Source organism: Neovison vison, chromosome X, assembly GCF_020171115.1.
Source record: "Neovison vison isolate M4711 chromosome X, ASM_NN_V1, whole genome shotgun sequence".
Classification (NCBI taxonomy): domain Eukaryota; kingdom Metazoa; phylum Chordata; class Mammalia; order Carnivora; family Mustelidae; genus Neogale; species Neogale vison.
The window spans coordinates 131,289,166-131,305,416 of NC_058105.1; the positions used below are offsets into that span (position 1 = coordinate 131,289,166).

The following is a 16,251-nucleotide window of genomic DNA, read 5'->3' on the forward strand; positions in this document are numbered from 1 at the left end:
TTCAACGATGTTATACAATAGGGACACGTTTGCTGAACAAAGATGGGCCTTTACGGCTATTTTCACCGTCGAATAACGGCTTTGACGACATGGGCACCGCGTCCGCAAGGACAGAAACCGGGTGCGTTGACCCCAAAAAGGACAAGAGCGTTCCGGAAGCCAGGGATTGAGACGCCAGCGACGGCCATCAGCGACCCGTCAGAGGCCGCATCCCGGGTCCAGCCGCCGGCAACACGCGTCTCGTGGGACGTGTCCCTCTGTCAGTGACCGTGGTCCCCGTGGCCAGTCCCTGGCAGAGAGAGACCGCTTCCCGCCTGCCTGCAGGACGCGACTGGCTCGCAGAAGGGAGCTCTGAGCACTCAAGCTTTGCGACATGTGGACGGCCATGCAGGTCGTCGGACAAATAGGGCGTCTCGGGCTGGACGCCCAGGAGCACAGGCAGGTCCTGCAAAACCCCTTCCGTGGCTGGAAGAGAGGTTGGCCAGAAGAGCAGATCCCACAGGGAAGCAGCACCCCGTCCACACTGGGCACCTGGGATGCGCTGGAAATACCCACCTGGCCGTGGACTCACCCCCTCCCCGAAATAAACAGCCCCCGACCCTCCCCGCCCCCCCTGCGACCGCCCCCGGCCGGCTTCATCCCTCTCACGTCTGCCCTGTCGTTGTTTCCCGACATGTGGTTTTTATCGAATCCGAGAAACCATCAGAGCTGCTAAATCGGGTCATTAACTTTCCTTCACAAAAGGAGATAAAAAGCACAGGCCAAAAAATGTTCTCGTTTTGAAAACTGGATTTTTTTTTTCCATTTATTCTATTCTTTTTTTTTTTCTCCAAAATGATTCAACCATCATTGCAGTGCTGAGGTGCAGATTCCATACACTGTTCAGGGAGGGGGGGGAAGGAAAAAAAATGAAAAAAAAAATTAAAGCTGAAAACTTGAAACCAAGGTGCCGGGCTCCTCGGGAAAGCCGGCGCCGTCATCCCAAAACTCAGGTTGATTTGAAATGGGGGCATTTGTCCTCCTTTCCGCACTTCCGGGGACGATGTGGACGGGGACGGGTCACACGCCGTCATAAGCTACACGCCAGCGAGGGGGAGGTTCCAGCAGCAGCAGGCAGAAGCCCCCCAGAAGCGGCCCCCGACGCCCGCCGGGAACGCACCCACGGACTTGGGTGCGGACGCGAACCCCACCCTGTTTGCAGCCGCCGTTGGCTCCCCGCGTGCTCCCGTCGGGCCCCTCGGGGGAGAGGTGAGAATGTTTGTTAACACTGGAATACAAATATTTATAAGTTTATTTATATCTCCGTTTTACAAGATGTACATTCATCCTATAGGGGTTGACAAAATACACTTTGTCGCTAGAACTAAACACGAGGGCATTTCGTGTTAAGAATCTGCAAGCATATGGCCCCCCCAAAAAAAACCACACACACACACACAAAAAAACAACCAAAAAACTAAAAACAAAAACCCTCCAGAATGTTTTCTGTTTTTTTGTTTGTTTGTTTGTTTTGTGTGTGTGTGCGTGTTCTCTGCCCCGGCAGAGGAATGAGGGTTTTGAAGACCGTTCGGTTTGGGAAAGCCTGTGTTATTTCGTGCCGTGTGAGCAATCCCTGAAAACGTCTGCAGGTCCAGACTCACCCCGTATGCGTAACCCAAACACTTCTGCCGTGCCGTAAATCTTTGTGGCTGCTCATAAATTTGGGGAGGAAAGGGTGGGGGGGGTGAGAAAAGCAACAGGCTTTAAAAATATAAAAATAAATGCAAGGTAATGTCAAATTTACACTCCACATAATTAAAATATCACATATTTATGATCTTTCAACCCAAAGCAAAAATAAATAACGCACCCACATACATCCAGTATCAGGAAGCAGAGAACCTGGCCTCCCTCCGACGGGACCTCTGCACACAACGGGGCCTTGGCCGACCGACGACCACCGCTCAATAAATAGCACGCGTCACCGCTATCAAACTGGATATTTTCTACATTCCTTATCTGAGTTCTCATTAAATATCAAATTTCAATAAAACATTTATAAATTGCATCAAGTTTTCACGTGTATTGAAAAATCAGCATCTTCCTAGGCTACCTTTTTTTTTTTTTTAAATAAATTAGGCACCAGTTTTTCCAATGTCCAAGCCGTCGACTGAGAAGCCCTCCCCACCCCCCACCCCCCACCCCGGCCCCGGCCTCCCCGAACGTGAAGAAGGAGCAAAGTGCCTGGAGACATTTCTGTCGTTGTGGTCAGCAGCCCCGTGGAAACTCCCAGGAAAAGGGGGTCTCTCCTTGGACGCCGAGAGACATGGAAATATGAGATTGGAAGCCTGGCGTGGGAGCAGAGGACGCTGATGTCTTCTGCCCGTCGTGAGCCCGGAGGGAGGGGGGTGGCCATGACTTCGGACACGGGTGCTGAAGGTGGATGTACTCTCTCCCCAGATGTCCCCGGCCGCCGGACACGGCACAGACCACAGATGCCCGTGGCCCGGCACACAAGCCCACCCCGGAAACTCATGCTTGCCCGGACAGGGGCTGCCACGGGATGCAGCTTGGACTCCAGCAAGGTGGGGGGGACCGTCCGTCCACCAGCATGGCTGGGGAGGGGGAGCACCCGAGGCTCAGAAGGCCCCCCCACCCTGGCGCGTGATGCCTCCCCACTCAGATGGTTACAGCTTTGCAAATAAGTGCTGGATCTGCTCACTGGTCCTGGGAACGGTATGGAAACCCGTCCAGCCCGGCTCTATAGGGCAGGGATCATGAAAAAGCCACAATGCACAAGTCCCCACCGGGCCAACAAACCGAGGGCGTCGTCCCCCTGACTCTGAGCAATTCCGGACGGCAGACCTGGCCTGAGAACGCACACGTCACACCCTACATGCAGGAAAACATAACCCAACGCACGACATCCCGAGACTCCGTGACCTTCCCCAGGACGCGGTCTGTCTCTCTCCCGCACACCACACCACGGACGGAAGGGAAACGAATCCATACGAAGGGTCGAAAGGAACGGCAAAATCTCACAGAAACTCTGTGTTCCCAAATCCGGGCAATTTCCATCCTAAAAGTACTCTTTGGCCAAGGTTTCGGGAGGAGAGAAAAGAAAAGGAAAGAAAGGGAAAAGGAAAAGGAAAAGAGAAAGCTTTCGGGGCCCACCCCATCCTGGCAAGCAGAACTCCAGGGTCCGTCCTGCGAAAACCATCCCACGGCATGACTGGCACGTTTGGGCGCCCGCGACAGCCCTCACGGAGCTTGGACAACCCCACGCACCCGCATCCGCTGGTGCCAAAAGGCAAGTCTCCCAGACACGCTTGCTCCGTGGTGCAGCTCCGCAAACACGCCCGGCCCACACGCTCGGCGGAAGTGCCACGCACGACTTTCAAAGGGGTCAGGATTTGAGCAAAAAGCCCCCAGCACCGCTCAAAGGCGTCCGCCTCGTGCATTTAATTGCGAACACCCTACAGGGGAAACGCGTGCGTCCCACACCGCACGCGGGCACTCGGGTGAGCAGGATATCCTACGTCTGCCGTGATGATGACCGGGTGCACGGGGACCCACACACGTCCCATTCCAGGCGTCCTCTGCAGCGCCCAAGGAAGGAAGTGGGACACAGAGCCGCCCCGTGAAAAGTGAAGCCGCAACTCAACCGATAATTCCATCTGCAGCTCTTGGGCTTTCTGGGACAAAAAAGAGGCAGGAGCCACGGGCCCCGGGCCACGCTGGCCGACCATGTCCCCTATTCTGTTCGAGGCAGACCCACGAGGCCCGCCAGCCTCCGCCGTAAATGCCGCCCATTCGCCCATTCGGTTGTCTGGGTTGGCTCTGTTTTGGGGGAGGTCCCATTGGGAGGGGTTATACCTGGCTCACTTTCCATGTGAAATCACAAAAAAGAAAACAAAACCAAAAAAAAAATTAAAAAAAAGCATTAAGGGCCCCCCATCGGACAAGCCTCATTCTACCAGCCTCCTGTAGGGGAAGGGTGTGCGGCCCTGTCTTCTAGCTTCCAATTCTGCAGGGATCCCACCCCGTGTCTTTCTGCTCACATGCCGTGAGTTTTCGGTTGGGGACGGAGAGGTAATGAGGATTCTGTTTAGATTTTTTTTTTTTAATGATTATAAGCTTTTCGGAAAGAAAAAAAAAATTAGGGATGTACACATTCTACTTGCCAACCTCTGCCAAGTGTTCAATTTTAGGACAAGTGCCGCTAGCTATAAAGGATTCGAAATGCACTGTTTGCATTTAAAGGGAATTTTCAGCTCATTTATAGGAACTTTTTTTGTTTGTTTAATTCACAGCTGTTTAAAAACTGCATGTATGAGGGTAACTGTGTAACGCATTAATGTGGGGGGGGAGCTGAAGGGGCCTTTTGGTTTGTGTAAAGAGTTTCAGGTGACCGCAATGTGACCTGTCCAAATGCACCCACAGTTCAGCTCCACAAAAAGGTAGAAAATGTTCCCTTACGTGGATGGGGGGGGGGCGGATTATTTTTTTTCTTAGAAAAATTGACCAAAGTTCAGGGAGAAGGAAAGGAAATCGCCATCGCCAGATCTGGACGGATCAAAACCTCCTCTGGAATCAGAGTGAACCACGGGAGTTCCGGAAAGGCCACGGGTGGCCGGTCAGGAGCCCTGGGAACGATGGGGAAGCAAGCGGCTTCCGTCTGGGCGGGCCTCGGGGACTAAGGCAAAAACACAGGCGTCCTATCTTCCTCTTCCTGGCCGACCCGACCAGCACTGCCCCCCAGACTCCATATTGTCCGCAAAGCACATTGTCCGCAACCCAGGTGCGTCGCTGGGGACCCTAATGCTTTGGTTCTGTCCTGTCAAGCGTGCTTTCCACCGCACACCAGCTTCTAAAATAATTCGCTATTTGGTGCTTTCTCAGTCGTGGGGACGGGGCAAGGAGGGAGGCGAGGGATGCCGGGGGAAGGAAAACATCGAACCCGGAACAGACTAACCCCTACCAAACGCGATCTCCAAAGTCACCGCCGGAAGGGCCTGTCTCAGCCCCTTCTCTTCCCAGAAACGGCTCCGCCACGGGCCTCACGTCCTGGCCTCCCCCCACCCCGGCCCTGCTGTATCACACTCTGCACACCTCCCCTCCTCCAGATTCCGCGCGCCCTGCACCACCCGCCCCCCATCATCTTGGCGAAGGGCCCCGGAGGGCCAGGCCCACGGCACACAGGAGGCGGTAAACCCTTACAGTTCCAAAGCTGACAGGGTCAAGAGAGCACGGCTATCTTCTTTTTTTAAATCTATAACATTTACAGTATTGCACTTTGACTGCTCTTAATTGCATTTGACTAAAGTTAATGCTGCCTCAGTATGACACCTAAAAACCACGCGCCCCTGCGTCTCTAGGCGAGTCATTTGCATCTGAATTCGGTAAAACAGCCCAAGGGTGGGGAACAAGTCAATTCGGGAATCAAATACTGGAAAAGTTATCAAGTCGCCTGGTCTATGGCACAAGAAGGTATCCTACACTCGGTGAGCATGAAAACCGTGCTGGCAATGCAGGCCCCACCAAGTACGGACACCAGTGGGAGAGTCACGTCTCCCCCACCTTCTCCCCACCTTGTCCCGAGGAGGTCGGTGGGCAGACGCGTTTCGTTATTGCTGCAGAGCACGGGGTCCCTAGCCTGGCAGGCGCAAGTCCACGTTGCAGTCCACACCGGTCCTTCCCCTCCTCGTCTCCTCGGATGAAAACTTCGTGGCGGTGCGTAAAACGGTTGGCAACCAAGAACTGGCGTCTTCCGCGGAGACCAGCCCCAGATCGTGGCGTGGAGTCGACTCGATGGTCTTCCAAGGTGGGCAGGAGGCCGCATGCACAAGGTGGGTAGGGGCGCCGGCAGCAGCAGAGGAGGACGCGCGGGGCTCCCCGGGGCTCAGGGTCCCAGGACGCACAGACTGCGTGGCCGAGGGCTGGGTTGGCTGTTCTGACCTTCACCTGCTCTCTTCCGCACAGTCTCGGCGAGGGTCTCGCGGGGTCGTGAGGTGCCGGAAGGCCCCCCCGCCCCGGACCAGTGGGGGGCCGGTGCTGCCCCAGGCAAGGAGGCCGCTGCGCCAGGGCCCGCGCCCTCGCTCCGGGGCTTCCGTGCGGCCGTCTGGGGGCGCAGAGGGGTCGAGTGCAGGACGCAGCGCGGGCGGGGTCGTGGGGCCGGGGCTGGGCGCGGGGCTGGCGGCGGGTCAGAGCCCCAAGGCCTCGGCGTGCTTACGCGCCTTGAGCCGCAGGTCGGCGATGCTGGAGTTCTTGCTGTTGCTTTTGGCCGCGGCGGCCACGACAGCAGCGGCCGAGGCGGACTCGGCCAGCGACGCGATGGGCAGCCCGAAGGGCGGCGGCGGGAACATCAGGTAGGGCGCGTGCGCCGCCAGGTGCGGGTGTAGGTGCGGATGCGCGTGCGCCACGCCTTCCAGCTGCAGCTGCGCCTGGACCTGCGGGGCAGACCGGGCAGTTAGGCCGGCTGCGGACGGGCCGTTCCCGCCCCGACGGGCCTTGGGGAGCCCCCTTCCCACACCCAGGGACCATGCCCCCCAGCCGGGGGAGTCGGACTGTCTTCTGGACACGTGCGAACGCGGGGGCCTCTGACTGCTCTGGAGGATCTCAGCATCTCGAGCACCCGCCGGCCCCTGGGGCGCCCACATCCCTGTCCTCGCCGGCATCCCCTCCTCGCGAAAGCCTCAATGTCTCTGACCCTGTGGAGTGTCCCTGAGCCGGGCTCTGGACCCCCGTCACACATCCTCTCGAACCCGTGAGAAGCACGACCGACCGACTGTCCGTGTTCCAAGGGCCTAATTCTGGCGGGACCCCATGGCTGACCCCAAGTCGGGGGGCCGTTCTATGGTGCGGGGAGGCCGCCCCGCCCCGGGGGAAGGAGTGCAGCAGGGGCGGAAGACGGCGTGGAGGCGGCTGGCGGAGGGGGCTGCCGAGGCCAGACTCCAGGGACCCCGCGCATGCCCTGGAGTCCTTCCGGGTTTGGGCACCTTGAGTCGGACAGCCCCCGGGCTCCAGCACCCGCTCCAAGTCTCAGGTGTCTAGTGCTGACGCCGCCCACCACCCACTCCCTAGCTGACCCGCAGGGGCCCCCAGCAAACACAGATCCAAATATAAACCCAAGCCTGGTCCTTGGAGCAAAACAGCTCCGTGGGGAGGGGGGCGTTGAGGGAGGTGGGGAGTGGCCACGCCTCCACTAGTCCCAGAGTAGCCCTGCTCGCCCCAGCATCTGTGCTCCACCCCCCCCAACTTTGGATCGCCAAGGGGCGCACCCCAGGGTCGTGCGCTGGGGCGCTGGGGCGAGGCAGGGAGCGCGTGGGCTCTGCGCTCTCACCCTGAGGGCCGGCGCCTGCCCCGCGCAGCTTCCACTACCCACCATAGCTGGTCCCAAGCCGAACGCAGCCCCTGGGGCCTTCGGGCACCCTAGCCACTCCTGTCCAGGGAGAACAGCTCTTGCCCGCTGGGATCCCCAGACCCTGAGCCCCAGGAGCCCAGCTGGGAGGTGGGGAGCCAGACTCGGCTACAGCCTGGGCCCAGACAGCCCCCCTCGAGGCCATGGGGGAGGCAAGTTGGGGTTCGGTACACACACAGGACCTCACACCCAACTGCGAACAATCGCGCCCCTCCGCCCCCAAGCAGGAAGCCTGGGTGGGTGAGATTTTTTTTTTTTTTTTTCACTCTGATTTTTGTAAAATCGTGTTTGGGTTTCTACCCTGGCCCTCCCAAAGGTGAGCCTTGGAGTTTTACAGCGTGATTTTAATACGTGCCAACGGGTCTATAAATGCCGCCTTGTAAAGGCGGCAGCCTTTCTTCCGCGGGGGCGGGAGCAGCCGGGGGAGGCCGGACGCCAGGGAGGCGGGGAGGTGGCGGGGCCCCGCGCGCCGCTCAGAAGGAAGAAAAACGGGCTACCTGTTGGAAAGGCATTCGCAGGGCGCCCATGTTGACGTAGGGCGCCACCCTGCAGGCGTCCAGGTGGCTGGCGGTGCCCAGGATAACGCCTGCAAGGGAAGAAAGGAGCCATGAAGACAACCGGGGTCTTGCGCGCGCCCAGGAGGCCTCCGCGCGCGCCCCCCACGTCCGCCGCCAGCCTGGGCACCACCCACCTTTATGCATCTGGTTCTCCTGCTTGCGGCACTTGGCTCTTCGGTTCTGGAACCAGACCTGAGGACAGAGCAGACAGACGCGCGCAGCCCCGTGAGCCCGAAGGCCTCTGAAGCTGGGGCTTCTCGCCGGCACCGGGGTAGACGAGGCGCGGGGGGCGCGCGCAGGTCCCACGCCGACAGGGCACAGAGGCCCGGTGCCTCTCAGGGCGCAATAGAGCCCTCTCCCGCGCCCTCTCCTCTCCCAACCCAGCCCTACAGCTGGGCGTTCCCAAACTCCCTTCTGGGCCCTGCCTGGTAACCCTAAGGCCTCGGTGCTGCCACAGCGGGCGGATTCGAGAAGTTTCCACGATCGGGGTGGGTATTCCCTCCTCCACTCCGCCAGCCCCAGGACAGCCTGACCTTCCCCCTGGCAGACCTTAGCCACCAAGGAAGGGGGTGCACGGCCTGACAAGGAGCTTCAAAAGCGGCCTCCCTCCCCCAAACTGGCGACACCCTGAGTCCAGAAACTTCCATATTCTCCTTGGAAGCCAGGAAGGTCCCGTTTAATATTAAGAAGTCATAAACGTCCTGGATGCATAAAATGGGGGCAACCCCATAATTTCCGGCACCAGCCTCTCTACACAAAACAAAACAAAACAAAACAAAACAAAACAAAACACCTAACTCTTGGAGAAAGGATATTAGTGGGATCCTCCTCCGTGCAGCGAGACGCACAGGTGTGCTGTCAAAATCTGGGTGCACAGGGTCCCCCCCAAAAAGCTTCCTTCTCGCTCCCCACGCTCAAGAGCTCCCCCTCTCCTCCAGACAGCTCTGGTCCTTGAGCACAGGGTCCCTCGGGCTGTGCCTGATGAAATGCCGAGCCCCTCGCTCCGTATTCTCAGCCACTGAGTTTTTCCCAAGGCTTTCTCCTCCGGAAGCTTTGTGGCCGCTCCCACTGACCCTCACAGCCGCGATGGCAGTCAGTGACCACGCAGGGTAATTAGCACCAAGAAACCCTTCCCTCGGGCCACTCTGCCCGGGTAGCTGGGTGCCTGAGCTCCCGCGGCTGCAAGCAGAGAGGGTGGCTGCTTCCCGACCCCCACTGCCCGCGGGGAGGATCCTCTGCACACCCGGCAGATTAGAAACCTTAAGTTTTCCTCTCCAGACCCTTAAGAGGAGGGTTTTTGTCCAAGTCTGGGCTATCGCCCACCCACCCTTGAGAACTGGCTTTCCAGAAGCTCATGTGGACAGGCTACAGGGAGCTCGGAAAAGTTTCAGCACGTTCCCGTGAAAAGTTTTCCCCGTACGGGTCACCCTCGCTCCGCACCCCAAGGTCCGCAAACCTTTCCTCGCATCTGAAAAGCCTGCGCTGACATCCCTCCTCTCCCCATCTCCACAAGGAGCCTCCGCGTCCGACTCTCCCCCACCCCAGGAGCACCCCTGTTTGCACTGGACCCGGCCGCAAGCCCTCCCTCTCCTCCGGGCACTCAGGAGACCGAGGCCCGGGCAAGCTCTGCCCCCAGTGCGGACACTTTCAAAAACAGAATCGTCTGTAAATCCGGAAGGCGAAGCTGGCTTTCCTGGCCGGGTGGGTAGTGAGGGGTGGGGGGCTCTGAGGGGGGGAGGGTGCGATTATGAAGAAAAGTGATGCATTAGCCCGCGCGCGAAGCGATAATAAATCAGTCTTGGGGTGATTCACGATCAATTCCAATTAGTCCTGAGTATGCTAAGTAAAGTACAGTACACTGGTTTAGGGCTTATATCTTCATTAAGGGCTAGTCACTGATTTCTTTCACAAATGGTGTAATCTGATTTCTTTTTGATTTCCATTACAGACAGTGAATAATGACATTTAATTTAGCTCTGCGCCATAAACCCGAAGATATTTGTTGTAATTAAATTACCTCCTGCCCCTCACTGTGGTCTCATAACTTTCCATTATAACCCTGACAGCTGTGGGATACGAGGTGCCACAGCGACACTAAAAATAAAAGGTTAATAAGGACCAGCTTCCGTAGGATCCCCAATTTATTTACAGCAAATTTCCACACTAAATTGAAACTCTATCCTTTAACAACCCGGGACAGGCTGTACCGAACAGGATTACCGAACCCTTCGGAGACGGGGAATCACGCCCCCAGTCCCATTTCGGGCCCCCTGCGCTCGCCGCGACCCACCCCCCCAAGACCTGCGCCGTCTGCGGGATGACCCATTCGTTTTCACTAATTGATTTTTATGAGCCCGTCTGCCTCCCCTTCACCCCGCGACGCTTTTCCCCGTGGCCACCAGGAAATGATTCCTTCTGTTCGATCCCCGTGTTTGTTTTTATGATTATTTACAGTCGTTAAATTTTAATGCACCTCTGCACGGATCGCCACGCATGTCGCCCCTCTCCCCCCGCCCTCCCTTGATGTTTTAAGGCTTCTCAAGGTCCGCAAAGCACCCAAGAACCAATTTCCTGCCACTCCGTCCCTCGTGCTAAGGTGTTCCTCGGTAATAGACTACCGAAAGAAATAGTGGACAATTAAATTAGAAGTAATTTATTTTTATAGAAACAGTACATCAAGGCCTGGGAGATATTACAGAACCCAGGCCAAGAGACACCAGGAAGATGACATAAAAGTTGATGTCCCCTTCAGCGAAAGTTTAATCTTTTCATTAATTTATACGGGGCAGCGTCATCTGTCTTCCCCGAGAAGGGTGGCCGGTGAAAAAAGACACCCTGAGCAGCAGCGAGGGCCGCTGCTCTTTGCCGGGGGGGTGGCCACAGAGGTCCCAACGGCCTGGACCCACAGAGACGAGGCAGTCCAGACCTACTCTGCACCCACACGTGGGTCCGGTCTTGTAGGGAGGCTCTCCGTCTGCCGGCTCTGGGGACCGGAGCTGGAAATGGCTGCGGGATGTTGCATTTCAATCTACGAAAACCTATTATTTGCTGCAGCCACATGGGAAGCTGCAAGGGGGGCTCGGATCCAAAAAAAATAAAAATAAAATTAAAAATTTTTTTTTTTCAAATGAAAGATTCTGTAACACAGTATCTGCAAAACTCGTTTGTGTTTTCATTTTGCAAGTCAGCGCGGGGGGGGGGTGTGTCTTGGTGTTGGACTGTGTTGGTCTTGTAAGAAACGGGAAACTCGGGGCTTTCAGGGCGCTGTGCTGTTCACGCGGACCCCTCCCCGCTTGGCAATATTAATTCCGTTTATTTAAAACCGGTCCCCAGAGACCCGAGAGGCTGACCCGCTTTCCCTGGCTCTCCCTGGCGCTGCTGTCCTGCTCAGAGCCTTGAAGAAGGACGGCCGGGGAGCTCCAGGCCCGACCTCCCAGGTGGGGTCTGCATTTCCCGCGGACGAAGCGAGTCTCTGCCACCCACCCCCATAAATGCATTAATCAATTTAACTCAACGTTGCTAATGTCCGGGAAGGGCTTGCCAGAGCGTCCCCTCCGCGCACGTGCTGGACACGCCCAGGGCCCCCGCAGACAGCGGCCCGGCAGATGGGACCTCATGAATTCATGCGCCCGCGCCCCCCGCCCCGCGCTCCCCCCCCACGCCCGGGCTAATCCGGCCCCGCGCGGGCAGCCGCCGAGCTCATCAACAGGCCCCGTGTGCGCGACTCCCCCCACCTCGCCCCTCGCCTCTCCTCCCCGTGGAGCGGGAGGGAGGGGGCCTCGAGCCTCGCCTCGGAAGGGAGGAGGAGGCGAACAGGAACGGTGGAGAGAGGTGAAGAGACATCCCAGTGCCCGACCACCTCGACGCGCAGGGGCCTCGCCCTTCGCAGGAACCGTGCGACCCGCCGGCGAGGGCCGCCCGAGAAAGGCCTGCAGCCCGGGCCGAGCCGGCGCGCCCCGGGCACCCGGCGAGGCCCGGGTGGCGGGGCCGGGCCGCGCGCTCCTACCTGCACGCGCGCCTCCGAGAGCCCCAGGCGCTGGCTGAGCTCCTCGCGCATGAAGGCGTCGGGGTAGTGGGTCTCGTCGAAGAGCCGCTCCAGCTCGTTGAGCTGCTCCAGCGTGAAGTTGGTGCGGCTGCGCCGCTGCTTCAGCTTCGTCTGGCCGTCCTCGTCCTCGGACTTCACGTCCTCGCGCTTTTCCTTGCACTCGTACATACCTGCGGGCGGGCGGAGCGCACGGGGCTGAGCGCGCACGGCTCCCCCGCGCGCCCTGCCGGTCCCCGCGGGCCGCGCGCGGGAGGAGGAGGCCCGCGGCGCAGGCTTCTGCGCCACGCGGCTGACATCCAAGTGTGAGCGAGCGGAGGACCGGGCCCCAGCCGCCGAGGCGCCCCGAGCGCGGGGCAGCGTCAAGCCGATAACGCGGACTGGAGGGGAACGAGGGGGAACGCACGTCTTTGCTTACAACTCGGGCATGGGCGGCCCCGGGTTTCTGACGCTCATCTCGCCACGGTTTCCTTAATTTTGCCTCTTGACAGGTTGACATAGCCTGACCCCCTGCCTCTCGGGACTGGGATGTTAAGGGTTATTTTAAGTCCAAGAAGTTTGGGCAGAGGAGCCGGAGTGTGGGTCCCGCGAAGGGTGCGGGGCAGGCCCGGGCCAGCCTGGGGTGCAGGCTCGGAAACCCCGCTGCTCCTGGGTTGCTGGGCCGCAGGACACAGGCCCTGCCAGGCGGGTCGGAGCCTCCCTCCCTGAGGCTGTGGAGCTCAGCGCGCGCGAGGCCCCTACCCGGGTCTCTTTTTCAGAGCATGCGACCAAAACTCCTGCCCTATGCACAGCGTGGGGCCCGGGGGTGCCTGGGAGAGCAGGGTCCTCCTGCTGGCCGTCTCTCACTGTCCTCTGCTTCACATATATGCACACGCGGTGACACACACACCCCACCGGGACCCCAACGGTGGTACTTTCTCAGTCCCCCCCCCCCCAAAAAAAAAACGGTATTTGCATCTGTATTTGCTGGGGGGAGGTGACTGGGGGCTCGAGCATCCGAGCATTTTGATTCTAACTCAGAAACCTCCCCTTCCCTCTTCTAGGAAACGCAGGGCCTCCCCAAGTTCAGAAATTTAAAAATAAAAGGCAGTCCTCCCAACCCGTGGCTGGCAGGTGGGTGCCGGGCCGCCTGCGTCTCCCGGGGGCTTTCTCTCCAGCAGAACTTGCTGGACACCGGCAGAGAGCATCTCCGTGCCCTAAACGGACGTCCCCGGGTGTCAAGAAGAGGCTGGCCTTTGGCGGAATCTGCCCGCACAGCCCCCGCTCCTGAAGCAGAGAAGGCCGCTCCATTCCCCAGCCCAGAAACTTACCAAGAGGGAAAGACCGAAACGGGCTGTGGGGAGACGGGCGTCCCACTCCCCTCCTCCCCGCAACCAGGATCCCGGAGCTGGACAGCAGAAGCCCCAGCCTGACTCTGCCTCTCCATCAAGACTCCTGACCGCTGGGCTCTTGACCCCAGCCTGGATTTTTAAATCCCCTTCCACCCCCTGAAAGCACCGCGTTGCCAGAAACACCGCGTTTCTTTCCCAGTCGCAAATCCTGTCCTAGAGGCGGCCCCTCACTCTTGCTTCCTCCCTGTCTCTGAAGTCTGACCCCAGGGACTGATCCCAGCTGACACGCCGGCCTTCAAAGTCCTTAAGAACCGGCGGCACAGGCACAGACTCCCATGCTCGGGAAGGCGGGACCCGCGGCGCAGGAGCCCAAGACCTCCGGGTTTCTTCTGGAACCCCAAGGTCTCCCAGACTTTCATCTCGCTCCCGTTTTGCAAAGGCACCTGGGGTGAGCCCGGCCAGGGGTCTGTGCACCCGGCCCAGGGGGAACAGTACAGCTGGTAGGAAAGAAACCCCCTTCTGCTCGCTCCTTCTTGAAAGGCCCTGCCTGTACTCCGCTCTCTTTCCGAGGCCCCCTTTTCTGGGGTCCGCTGCCTCGGCAATCGGGGTGTAAAGGAGGCCCGGAGGGGACAAGGAGGGACCCGACCTCTAGAAAGGAGGAGGGGGAACCGGCCGGGAACCATGGAGGTCAGCCCTGGGTGCCAACAGCCTCTCAAGTCCCGTGTAGGCCCGGGATCTCACCCAGGCAACAGCTGCGTCTTGTTTAAAGCAAACTCTGTAAATGATAGAGCTAGGGGTGACCGGCAGTGCCCGGGGGTGGGGGAACCCTGAGGTAAGGCAGCTCAGTCCCAGCCACCTGGGTGGCCAGCGGTCAGGGGCTGATCTGTAAGACTCTGACAGCGTGCTGCTTCCACGGGTCAAGGCCTCGTAAAGACATCTAGGTCATCGGCACCCTTTCAAGGCCATGGCCTAGGACTCTGCCCCTCGGAGACCCCGAGTATAGGGTCCCCAAGAGCAGGAGGCATGCGCTTCCTGGGTCAGGGGAGCTGTCTGCCCCGGGGGGAGGTGTAGTTGTAGCAGGACCAGCACACACCGTGTGGAACAGAGCCCTCGGAGGTGAATGGCGGGGCTCTGTATTTCCTCTTTGTAATGAAAACGAGCCGTTCGACCAAATTCAAACTGTGCCCCCCACCCCCAAGAAATCCAGCCCATTTTAGGCCTCTGATTGACCGCTGCTGGTTGCCCTGTTTGGTCTGAGACCCCAGGGTTGGGACCACCCCTGCCCAGCTGGGAGAGCCCCCATAAACCTTCCGTATCCCCCGACTCAGCAACAGGGCGAACGTAGGCGACCTTATCCGGAGAAGCAGAAAAGAAGGAGGCCCCTCCGCACCAGAGCCGGCTGTGCTCTGACAGCCTGGGGTCCGGAGGCCGCCTGCGCACCCCCCCCAACTGCCCGGGGCCTTCACTTCGCGTCCAGACCCTGGCCACCTGCGGGCGCGGGAGTGGTTTTAATTTAGAGGCCCGCGTCGGCTCAGATCAAGCCTCGAGGTTCAAGGGGAAAGTTTTTAAGAGGAAACAGCGCGGAGAGCGTTCACCAGGCAGGAGAGGCGACTGCGCGCGTTCGCCCCGGGACCACCGGCCCGCGCGTCCTCCACGCCTGCCCCTTTCAAATGCTCGCGACGCCAGGAGGCGGTGGGCGCCGGGAGAGATGCGCGTGGATCTCTCCTCGTGCGCGCTGGGGAGTAGCCTCGAGGACGGCTGGGCGGCCGACAGGGACGTACCCAGCGGCCCCTACAGCGGATCCCTCCTTTCAGGCTCATCCGCCCGACGGACCCCAACCCGGGGAAGTTCCCGCTGCGACGCCGGGCGCCAACGGCGGGGAGAAGCCGTTCCTCAGGCAGCACTTGTCCCCAGCCCCTGCCCATTTTCGGCTTCCCTCGCCTCCTGTCCAGTGTCCGCATTTTCCTTTCTTTCTTACGCCAAGACTGGCGGCGGGTTGCCCGGGGCCTTTCCGTCCGAGCGTGGCTGTGAATTCAGAGTTTGGGGTGGAATTCTGAGCGAGCCGCGGCGCCCGGGGCCTCCCCGCGCGCGGAGCGAGGGGCAGGCGGGCGGGCTCGGCGGCGAGGAGACGCCGTCCCCGGGAGGGCCCCGGAGCGGCGTCCGGCGAGCTTACCTTCCGCAGCCCTCCCCGCGCCGAACTCTTTCAGCTTGTCCTTGTCGTTGTCCACGTGGTCCTTAAACAGATGCACCGAACAGTGGCCACTGCCTTCCGTAATGTCCTGGAGGCTGGATTCCGAGCTCCCCAGCTCCCGGGAGCGCGCCAGTCCGCTCTCCAAAACTTCCCTGTACGTGATCGAATCCTTCTTGCCGCCGCCGCCGCCGCCGCCGCCGCTGCTCTCCTTGCTTTTCTGGTCAAAAGATTTGGATACAAAAGCCGTGAGTTCCTCCATGGCTGCGCGGGGGCTGCGGGGTCCGCGGGGCTCGGCGGCGCTGGCTGGGAGCGGGGCTGAGGTCCGCACGCCTCCCCGCGCGGAGAGGACGGTCCGTGCGAGGGTAGATGCCTCCCGCTGTTATTTATGCCTTTCAATTTGAGATCTCACTATTTATACAAGGCCGCGTCCGCCCAACCCCCCGCGCTCCCTGTCTTCAGCAATTACGGCTCCCGGCTCGGCGGCGGGCGCACGCAGAGACGCTATCTCTCCCCCACCTCCAGTCCGGCAATTGGCTTTCTTTTCATTTCATCACTGTTTGGCGTCTGTGCACCTTGGTGTGGAGAGGTAAAGATCCAATTTTTGGAAGGGAGAGGGGGAGAGCGCGCGCGCGCGCGAGCGGGCGCGGGCGGCGGAGCCCCACACAGGTACCCGCATTCCCTCAATGCCTGGAGGAAACCGAACTCAAGGAGCTTATCGATGGTGAGGAGGT

The 16,251-nt window shown here is 59.6% G+C and overlaps 1 protein-coding gene across 1 annotated transcript; it reads right to left on the reverse strand.

Moving 5' to 3' along the window:
• Positions 1-6,182: 6,182 nt before the first annotated feature.
• On the reverse strand, positions 6,183-15,779 carry SHOX (short stature homeobox). The gene is made up of 5 exons (XM_044235068.1): positions 15,503-15,779; positions 11,963-12,171; positions 8,091-8,148; positions 7,897-7,985; positions 6,183-6,428 (listed from the first exon to the last, which is right to left on the reverse strand). The coding sequence occupies exons 1-5, from the start codon at positions 15,777-15,779 to the stop codon at positions 6,183-6,185; spliced, it is 879 nt and encodes a 292-aa protein (XP_044091003.1).
• Positions 15,780-16,251: the final 472 nt, after the last annotated feature.

What these genes read in the sequence shown, in the direction of transcription:
- SHOX (XM_044235068.1), bottom strand. Translation starts at nt 15,779, where the DNA reads ATGGAGGAACTCACGGCTTTTGTATCCAAATCTTTTGACCAGAAAAGC. An exon ending in CGCGGGGAGGGCTGCGGAAG is followed by an intron (nt 12,172 to 15,502) that starts GTAAGCTCGCCG and finishes GCCCGCCCGCAG; the next exon opens with GTATGTACGAGTGCAAGGAA. An exon ending in TGCGAATGCCTTTCCAACAG is followed by an intron (nt 6,429 to 7,896) that starts GTAGCCCGTTTT and finishes TCTGCCCCGCAG; the next exon opens with GTCCAGGCGCAGCTGCAGCT.